Genomic DNA, 10497 nt, shown 5'->3' on the forward strand with positions numbered 1-10497 from the left:
GCTCTTTGTCGTGTTGTACCCTCATTTTGCTGTGTTTTTCCTCTGTGTTTCTTAGTTTCTGGTTCTTGGTTTGTTTTTGTGACGTGTATTTTGTAAAAGATTTGTTCAGCATTAAAGCTGCTTTTTTTAGTTTTCATTCTGTGTCTGTGACTCCTGCAATTGGGTCCTATCCTGCCTGCCACACAGCACACCATGACAGCTCCAGTCTTTATTTTTTGAAATATTTGGACTGAACCCTCCAGACCACTCTCTTTCTTTGTCCCTTCAGTCTATTACAGTTTGTAAAGCTTTTTAAAAAAACAGACTATTTTTCAGTATTTTTAATCATCTTATTGTAATCAGTAAATCAAAGCCCCTTTTTAAACATTTATTGTTGTAACAGACCTGGAGCTTTGAGCATTTCTCTCAGTGGCCTGTTGTTGACCAACTTGTACCAAACTATCGTAGTTTTGTTTAAATCAGGTGATTGTAGAGACCATGAGATGAGTTTTATGTTTCAGCTCTTCATCACTAGGTTTCTTTTGTTGCTTGTTGATGGCTACCAAAATGATCTGGTTGAGGTGCAACTTGCTAAGGAACATTTAACCGAATATTAGTGGAGGCGTGTGTGTATATTTGAGTCTGAATGCATACTTTGATGTAGATTAGAGAAAATCCACCCAGTTCTTTGTTTTAAAGTCATTAAAGATGGATGCTGTACAATCGTTCCATGTTGGAAAAAGAACAGCTTGAAGAAATAATTAAAAGCCCCCAAATTAACACGATATTCATGCAAGTGATGAGTGTATGTAAACTTGACCACAAATTCTAAAAAGAAGTCTTGGCATGGTGAGCTGTTGTCTATCTTCAGTCTTTTCAAAAATAAATAATTGTGAGAACTTCATGTTTCAAAGTTTTGGAAAAATGCTGAAGGACGAATAGGAGTTTTTTTTTCTGCTGCATGCTTTAACATTTGTTTTATTGTAACTGGATTCACATAAAACTACTTATTTTGAGTAACATTGAAGTCTCTTTATGTAGTTTAATTTAATTTTCTTACAGGCAAAACTTTCAGATATTGACCCGCAGCACCCATCTTCCTCATCAGTGTTTGTTTTGACTCCAGGCTCATTTGTCTTTAGATGTAGTACTTTTCTTTAATATATATACACAAAACATATTTAGTTTCAAAAGACTGTGCAGCAGACAGTTCAATAACACATTATCCAGGAAATTATTTCTGTAAAAAAACAATTTCCCTGGTCGCATTACACTTTTAGCACATAATACATGAATAAAAAAATCAAGCACAAAATAATCATTCACATTTATTTCATTATAAACAGTGTCTATAATTTTTTTTCTTTAAACATTTCTGAATGGAAGCTTTAAATGTTTGCAGCATTAGCTTTGGAAAAATTGTCTCAATGTGTCCTTTACTTCCACTGTTTTTTTTTTAAATGCTGAACTGAATTTTAGACACACACAGCCACAGCTGCTTTCTCACAAATACTTCTAAAAGTTATTTTACAGGTAAAATCAAACCAAAACACTATCCCCACGTGCACCATCAACACACAGTCCTCTCCATCAGGATCTTCCCCGGGCTCATTATTTGGCTCTCCAGGTAACCAAAATGTCAAGCTATGGGATGAAGAACAGAAAGGGCATTAACTGTAAAAGTTAAAGTTGAACTTTGATTTTGAAAATGGACAAAGTCAGAATTTGTTCAATTTTTTTTTTTGCCACAACTGCATGTCATAAAATCTGTTTCCTTTTTTCCATATATATATATATACATACATACATACATATAGATAAATATGTGTGTATATATTTATATATCTATCTATCTATCTATCTATCTATATATATATACATATATATATATATATATATATATATATATATATATGTATATATATATATATATATATATATATATATATATATATATATATATATATATAATGTGTGTATATATATATATATATGTATATATATAATGTATATATATATATATATATATATATATATATATATATATATATATATATATATATATGTATGTATGTACTGAATCAAACCTTTCATTTAGTGGGGAGCCATCCACCCACAACCATCTGCCCTCTTCTGCGAAGTCTGTCAGTCCGATCCAGAAAAAGATATCTTGTTCAACATTTTTCCTCAAGAAATTCTAAACAGGAACATTTGATTAAATTATTTTGGGAATCTTTCACTCCTGTGATGATGAAACATCAGGGTGAGAACATGAACCTGCAGAAATGTTTTATACCTGGTCTTCTTCGCTGTCTATCTTAACCAGGTCTCCTCCTTTAGTCCTACATTCAGTTCTGCTCTCATTCCAGGAGGAGGAATTGCTGGAGAAGTAATAGCACTTTCCTCCATGTTGCTTCCAGCCATCTTCACATTTATAACATGGATCATCTTTGAAGAGATTAAGTCAAACACTTCAGTCAGGTGGAAGAAATCACTGTTCACGACTGACCTGCAGTTACAATCTAACATACTGTTTGTGTCAGTCCATCAATGTTTCTTTAATCAAAGGATAAAAAATATATCAAAGAAAAAATAGAAAACTTACTCATAGTTTTATCAGGAAGTTGTGGGGTTGTAGTCGGTATCGTGCTGTGTGATTGTTTTACTGTTATAGAGAAGAGATGAAGTTTTTAAAAAAATATTTGCAAACTTTTCAGCAGGATCATCTGTTTTTGATTTGGCAGCAGCAGGATGCTCCTTTGATCCTGTTTCCTTAATCAGAGGATAAAAAACACGTCAAAGACAAAATATAAAACTTACTCATGTTTATTTCAGGAAGTTGTGGGCTTGTAGTTTGTATTGGGCTGCACGTTTGTGTTACTGTTATAAAAAAAGAGATTAAAAAAATTATTTTCATAGATTTTTCAGGCAGGAGGATGGTCCTTGTGTCATGCAGCTGTATATTTGTTTATACAGTTGTTTTCTGCAGATACAAATGTGTTTAAAATTCATAACGTACTAATTTTTACTTCAGGCTCCGGGCATGTGGGCTGCACTGTACTACATGGTTTGATTTCAGGAGGTCTCTCTAAAAAACAAAAAACAAATTAAAAAACAAATTAAAAAGAATAATTATTCATCAGGATCAGTTATGAGAATGAAAATAACTTAAATATTAAAATGTTGGAAAAAAATGCTAAGCAACATTTAATAATATAAATAATAATGTGTGTTATGTGATTAAATTCCAGAGGTCACAAACAAAAGTTTAGTACAAAATTACAGTGTAGTCTCATGTTCTTACCTGTGACATCAGCTTTTACAGTTCCCTGCTTCATCTCAAGGTTTCTGAGCATGTTCCTGGTTTTCAAAAGCTCCAACACTTATTAAAACAATAAAAATAAGAAAAGACAAAAATCAATCAGTAATATTTTCGGTTTCACTTATCTCTTTATCTACATTTGATTTTGCAGATTCCACAGCCAATGAGACGGTTGTTGTTACCAGAACCTCTTATTTCAGTTCACCTGTAGTGCTGATTTATTCAGATTTGAGCAGACTTTGGTAGCATGCAGGTAAAGAATATGTGCATATAACCAGAGAGCACAGTAACTTTTTTAATCTTAAAATCATTGGCTACTTAAATATTTAATTTTTAATTGAATATAATTATATATATATGTATGCTAGCCTTAACATTTGTTAATGTGTTAAAAATAAGGAGCTAGCCAGGCATTCTTCTTTCATCGACGGCTACGGGTGTGTTGCCTAAGATTCATGAAGAAGAATGTCTGAGTCACAGTTTAATTATCATTTTTAACTTAGCGTACAAATAAAAATAATAACATATTAATTATGACAATAATCATGTGCTAAAAAGCAGCATAGTTCCCCCACAGAGTAAAACACATTCATAAGTGGTTGTGTTATCCATCCAATTTATGATTTAAGTCACAACTCAAAAGTTTTTCCTTCACAATTTTATAGTAAACATTCTGATTGTTAATAAATTTATGGTAAATCAGACACTTATTTAATTAAAGCTACATGAATAAAATTACAAACTCACAGAGATAAGTTACCACGAGAGCCGATACCAGGAGAACACAGACAACCAGCACGGCCACTCTGAGCTTTAACGCATTGTTTGATTTTGCATGTTGAGAGTGAAGAGCTTCACCTAATTTAGAGGAGACAGAAAGTGAACACACAAGTACATAAACATTTAATAAATAGTTCTAACTCTAGTGCATCTGAGGACAGATGCAAAGATATTACACTGCTTAACGTCATTTCAGTGTTTGTCTAGTACAAAAGTTTAAAATAGGTGAGAACCACAGCTGGATTAGACCAATGGGAAACATGAAACACTGCATATTACAGAACAACATGGTTGCCTTTCTTATTTTTTTTCTTCATAAATAAGGTTTTTCATATTTTCGTATGATAAAACCCAGAAGACAGGCTTAAGATATTTTACCCAAAAGAGTATTGTTTAATTTCAGAACACGTTACATTGTATGAAAACAGCATTGTTCATAAAAAGTGTGTATTTTCTCCTCCCTGTTGATTTACCACCACATTAATGTTCTTACCTTCTATGTATTTCTGTGGACGGCTCATCATGCTGAGGCTACAAGCTCCTGATTTTAGAGTTAGTCCAACTGTCTCTGATTCACAATAAAAAAAACAACAAACTAATTATTTTAATCAATTCCTTCAATATTTACTGAAAATTTAGCATCAAGATTCACCTCTGCGAACCTCACCTCAGGCTTTTCAAAGAGAAGTGAAGCACAACACCTTTCACAGCTCTTTGTTAAAAAAAACAAACTTCCTGATAACTTTAAAGGATGGGGAGGAGGGTCTATCTACAGCGCAGCTCATCTATTTCAAGACAAATTCAAATAGATACTAGAGCAGAACAAATTATTTTGGCAACGAAGCTTTTCAAACATCAGTTAAAAAACCTGCTCAATACTAATAAGCTGTACGAAAACTAATTTCAGTTTGTTAAGCTACAAGTAGGGATGCACCGATACCGATACTGGTATCGGGTATCGGGGCCGATACTGTAAAATGTGTGCGTACTCGTACTCGTAAAAGTTAACCGATACCATGAACCGATACTAATGTAGCCCGGATGGGAATTTGGGAGTGGATACTCATAATTCCCATGGACTTAAACGCCACGGTAACATAAGGTGTTCACAGTTGATGTTATGTGATGTAACTCTACCCTGAATGTAATTTGCCCTGTAATATGTCGCAAGGTAAATACAGGTAATTAGAGCAATCAAACTGTTATGTTAATCATAAAAGTATTATTTTATGGTATGTAACTCTGAAGGAGTTAAAATATTTTCAGAGTTCTCATTTTCTGGAGGCCCGTGAAGGTAGCATAAAACGGGACCTGTGTATCTGTTGCAATGGAGGAGGAGAAGAGAACGGCATGGAGAGATGAACGAGGTTAGCTGAACCAAAGTGAGAGACCCGGCTAGTTTTACTGAGGTTAACCAGCACAAAAGAGTGTGTGACTAGAAAGCTGACCGTGTGAGAGCTTCACAACAGAGTGTGGGTGAAGTGACTTTTTGTTTCAATGGTCGCACCACCGTGCTGTGTTTCCAGCTACGACCGCCGAGGCTAAAGGCTAGCCCGGACTGCTTGGCTTTGCCAAGGAGGCAGCCGCTATGAACTGTCGGAGAGCTGGACAGTGACTCGCTAACGTGCTGTAGCAGAGACAGCATCGGGTCCGCAAGGAGTGGATTTATTGTGGGACTGGTGAACGGCGATCTACCGGGCAACGGAACTGTAAGTCAGACTTTTGTGCTCTTACTGGGGAGAAGAGGATTTTTCTCCATCGTCCGGCGTGAGCAGCAAACAGGCCTGCAACAAGTGTGAATGTGAGTGTGTGGAGCCCATGTGTGAATATTGTGTGTTTAGTGGATTTATATAACGTGTTTTGGAGTGTATATTAGTGAGTCACTTACCAAAAGGTGATAACATAAGTTGGGTTGTTTAATATAATTTGAAAGGGAATTATTTCATTTATACAGTGTATTTCATTTGGTTAAGGAATTGGAATATCATTTGAGTTTAAAAAAGGGATGTGTTGTACAGTATTTGTCTCTGCCCTTACGTTCAGTAAACGTTTCGTTTGGGTTAAAGAGTTGTCTGGGGTCGTTTCTTTACTACTGGTTAAGTTTAACTTGTGTGTGGTAGAAGTATCGGTTTTTGTACTCGGTATCGGCAAGTACTCAGATCCAAGTATCGGTATCGGATCGGTTTGAAAAAATTGGTATCGTTGCATCCCTAGCTACAAGTATGACAAATATTATCATTAAAACATCAATATTTGTGTTTATTTACCTTAAACACAACAATAAAATATAACAAAGTGGAACAGAAGACCAGTTACTGTATATTTAACAATAAGAATAAATGTTATGTTAGGAACTTTTATGCCTTTCTGGCTTAGTTTGTTGATATTAGTGTAATATAACATGCTAAACATTTTCTTGTGCATGAATCAAGTTGTGTTTTGATTTTTGGCAGAAATTTTGAATTTTAGTTTTTCACAATAAACTTTCAAATGTTTATGATAAGACATTTCTGTCCTGCTTGTTTACTATTAACTACTTTACTACTTCATAGTGTAGCTTTATGCAGCTACAAGCACATTAAATGTGTTTGACAATTATTAAGATTTCTCTCACTGCACTTTATCTACACTCCACATTTCAATAACAACTTAATTTGTCTTTCATTTAAAATTATAAAACTAATTATTTTCAGTATCATCATGGTCAGCTAATCTCTGGTGGTTCATTTTTAGTTAATATGATTTAAAACAACAAAATATGATTTAGTAATAATGGCACTTTCCTCTAAGTTTTGTTCCCAACTTTCTTTAAAAAAGTAATAAATGTTTTGGGGAAAAAAAAAAAAAACGGAATAAGAAAAGCTGGGTAATAATGGTTGTGTGCCATCATATCAAATTGCACTGATGGTCCAAGTTTAATCCAGTTTTATAGTATAGTCTAGGAGTATCCATTGTTACCTGTGATATTGCAGTTTTAAACCAAACTTCAAGGTTTGTGACTTTTTCTGTTTTTTTTTTTTTAGCTCAAACAACAGTTTAAGAAATTTAATGCAAATCTATAGCATTTTAGATTCACTAAACTTTATAAAAAATACATCAGATTAAAAATTAGCAATTCAACCTAATTCTTTAGTACCTTTCTAGCATCTGTTTTAATTCTGCTTTTACAACTCACTAGTTGTATATTTAATCATAAAACCATCCATTGTCTTCTGACAACAATTTAGCTTTTTTTTTCTTTTATTTTGGAGGGGGCTGCATAGGCACAAAACATTTTGTGAATTAAATTTTTACAAAGCATTTTAGTAACATATATTCAACAAACAAAAGTGTTTGTTGTATTAAGAAAATCCCTTCTTCAACTCTCTGGAGTATCATTTACATTTAAAATAATGGATTACACAGAGGTGGGGAAAACATTTAAACATTACAGAAGATGCGTTTCTGAAAGTCCTGCAACTAAGTTTAAGGTTATATATATGTCCTCCACGGGAGGACTTCTTCAGTGCCATGTTGCTACACAGAACAGAACAGCTACCTGAAGTCTGCTCCAACAGATTTGATTAGCTTGTTAATAGTGTTACATCCTCACTATGCACATCTTTGGATACTGTGGCTACTCTGAAAATGAGAGCCTGAAAACCAGAAGTACTTGACTTCCTGATATAACTGTCAAACATGCAACTTAAAGCAGATAACTTGTAAACTAGGGAGGAAATGGCATCTCACTAATGTAAAAGATCTTCATTTAGCCTGGAAATTTTGTTTACTGCCCTATTAAAAACCACAGTGCTGAAGGTTTCTCTTCAGCACTGTAGTCAGACTGACAAAGAGTCAGAGCTTTGTTTTGCCAAGCATTCTTTTAACCTTCAATAGTAATGACTTCATAAATTTCTTCATAAATAAAAATAAAAATTTCATTACAGCCATCAACAACCATCTCACAGACGTATCATTATATACAACTACTTTAGACTCCTTCTCTCTGATTGATCTTTCTGAGTTAATTTCAGTAATTCCTTTCTCCAAACTATCAATGTGTCTTTTAGATCCCATTCCTACAAGACTGCTCAAAAATGTACTACCATTAATTAAAGCTTCAATCTGAAATATGATCTATCTCTGTTAATGACCTATGTACCACAGTTGCAGTAATTAAACCTTTCATTTAAAAACAATTACTAAACCCAGCTATCTTAGCTAATTATAGACCAAGCCCCACCCTTCCTTTTATTTCAAAAGTTCTTGAAAGTATTTGTAAAAAAAGCTAACTGATCTTCTACAGAAGAATGCTTTGTTTGAAGAGACCATAGTGCAGTGTTTGAGACGATAATATTTTATTACAGCGATTAGAAAATGCCATAGGTACTAACGTTACTGCGCTGCAGTAGTTTCAGTCAAATCTATCTAATATCCTCTAAGTTAGTCATGTACATGGGAAGTCTTCTTTACACACAGAGGTTAATAATGGAGTTCCACAGGGTTCTGTGCTACGACCAATTCTGTTTACATTATACTTGCTTCCCTCAGGCAGTATCATTCAAATGCATAGCATACATTTTTATTGTTATGCAGATGATACCCAACTTTATCTCTCCATGAAGCCGGATAACACACACCAATTACTTAAACTGCAGGAATGCCTTAACAACATAGAGGCCTAGATGATTTCTAATTTCCTGCTTCTAAGTTCATATAAATATGAGGTTAATCTGGAATGTATTACCTTGGCCTCCAGTAACACTGTGAAGACTCCTTCAATGTGCATGTTAAACAAATATTTAGGATTGCTTTCTGGCACTTGCACAATATTTTTTAAATTAGTAGCATCCTGTCTCAGAGTGACACTGAAAAACTACTTCATGTATTTATTACTCATAAGATTGGCTATTGTAATTCAGTATTATCAGGCTGTCCTAAAACCTCCCTGAAAAGCCTTCAGTTGATCCAAAATGCTGCAGCAAGAATACAGGCAAGGGCTAGAAATAGAGAGCATATTTCTCCCATACTGGCTTCTCTTCATTGGCTCCCCGTTAAATCCAGAATCAAATTTAAAGATTTTCTCCTAACATACAATGTCTCCAATGGTCAGGCCACTCCTATTTTTTTTTTTTTAAGTACATTGTACCATACCAACCCAATAGAAAACTTCACTCTCAGACTGCCGTCTTACTTGTGGTTCCTAGGGTTTTTAAAAGTAGAATGGAAGGCAGATCCCTCAGCGTTCAAACCGCTTATGTAGAACCAGCTCCCAGTTTGGGAGACAGACACCCTCTCAGGGGTTAGGCTTAGACACATTAGACTAAAATCTTTTCTTTTTGATAAAGCTTGCAGATAAGGCTGGATCAGGTGACCTTGAACCCTCCCATAGTTATGCTGCTATAACCCTAGACTGCTGGGGGCTTTCAATGATTCACAGTGTTTCTTCTTCACTCACCTCTTTTCAGTCTTTGTTTATACGCCACTCTGCACTAAATTATTAGTTATTATTAATTCATGGCCCTCTTCCACAGTGTGTCTTTGTATTATTGTAGGCTCCTTACCCTATTATATAAAGTTCCTTCAGGTATATAAATAAACAATTAATAAATAAGATTTATAACATATTATAAACATTAAAAAATACAAATGAATTGACTTGAATAGGACAATAGGGCAATATCGTAACTACTGATAAACAAAGAACCCTAGAAGCACGGGCTTGACATTGGTTGCCATGACAATTCATGTGGCCTGTGTCTTATATCTTTTTAAAAAACTTTATCTTAATTTAGATTCTGGATGCATTGGTCTTGTAGGTTATCTTCACTTTTGGAGCTGAAGTTTTTTTTTTTGTCACAGCTGAATTAAAACACATTGAAGTCATTTTTTCTTCTTCAATTGATCATAAATTAGATAGCTGTGAGCTGCATTAACCAAACAGGAAACATGGCACAATGTGTATCAGACAACATGGTTGATTGTGGTAACCTCACAGTTATCACATCATCTAAGGGTAAGCCCCTCCTTTTCTTGTTTGTTTCTTCTTTATGGGTTTAATGTTACCAAATACACTGTTATAGTAAAACTCTAAATATGGTCTCAAGTTTTGTTTTAATTTATGTGCCGAAAATATTGGTTTATTCCTACATACATTTTTAATCTCCAAAAAGCAGTTTTCACCAGACTGGGGGTTGAGGTGACCACTCAGATCTGACTGAAGCAGATATTAAGAATATTGTGTTGGTCCTGCTTTTGCTACCAAAACAGCTGTGACACATCAAGGCATGAACTCCACTAAAAACCTGAAGGTGTGCTGTGGTATCTGTCACCAAGGTGTTAGCAACAGCTTGTAAATTGGGAGGTGGAGCCTCCATGAATTGGAATTAATGGTCCAGCACATTCCACAAATGCTCGATTGGATTGAGATTTGGAGA

At 34.5% G+C, this 10497-nt stretch overlaps 1 protein-coding gene across 2 annotated transcripts in view; it reads right to left on the reverse strand.

Moving 5' to 3' along the window:
• Positions 1-1098: 1098 nt before the first annotated feature.
• LOC120435929 (C-type lectin domain family 4 member E-like) overlaps positions 1099-10497 on the reverse strand; it is a 58617-nt gene continuing 49218 nt past the window's right edge. The window contains exons 1-9 of one of the 2 annotated variants that reach the window (XM_039606129.1): positions 4575-4638; positions 4049-4159; positions 3284-3361; positions 2999-3067; positions 2800-2859; positions 2585-2644; positions 2276-2427; positions 2067-2176; positions 1099-1623 (exon numbers count right to left, since the gene is read on the reverse strand). In XM_039606129.1, coding sequence (XP_039462063.1) covers positions 1455-1623; positions 2067-2176; positions 2276-2427; positions 2585-2644; positions 2800-2859; positions 2999-3067; positions 3284-3361; positions 4049-4159; positions 4575-4605 — 840 coding nt within the window. In that variant the 5' untranslated portion in view covers positions 4606-4638 and the 3' untranslated portion in view covers positions 1099-1454. Of the gene's footprint in view, positions 1624-2066; positions 2177-2275; positions 2428-2584; positions 2645-2799; positions 2860-2998; positions 3068-3283; positions 3362-4048; positions 4160-4574; positions 4639-10497 lie in introns of those variants that run through there. The other variant, XM_039606130.1, reaches the window with a different exon arrangement.

The sequence above is a fragment of the Oreochromis aureus genome, linkage group 22 (assembly GCF_013358895.1).
Source record: "Oreochromis aureus strain Israel breed Guangdong linkage group 22, ZZ_aureus, whole genome shotgun sequence".
In the NCBI taxonomy this organism is placed as follows: domain Eukaryota; kingdom Metazoa; phylum Chordata; class Actinopteri; order Cichliformes; family Cichlidae; genus Oreochromis; species Oreochromis aureus.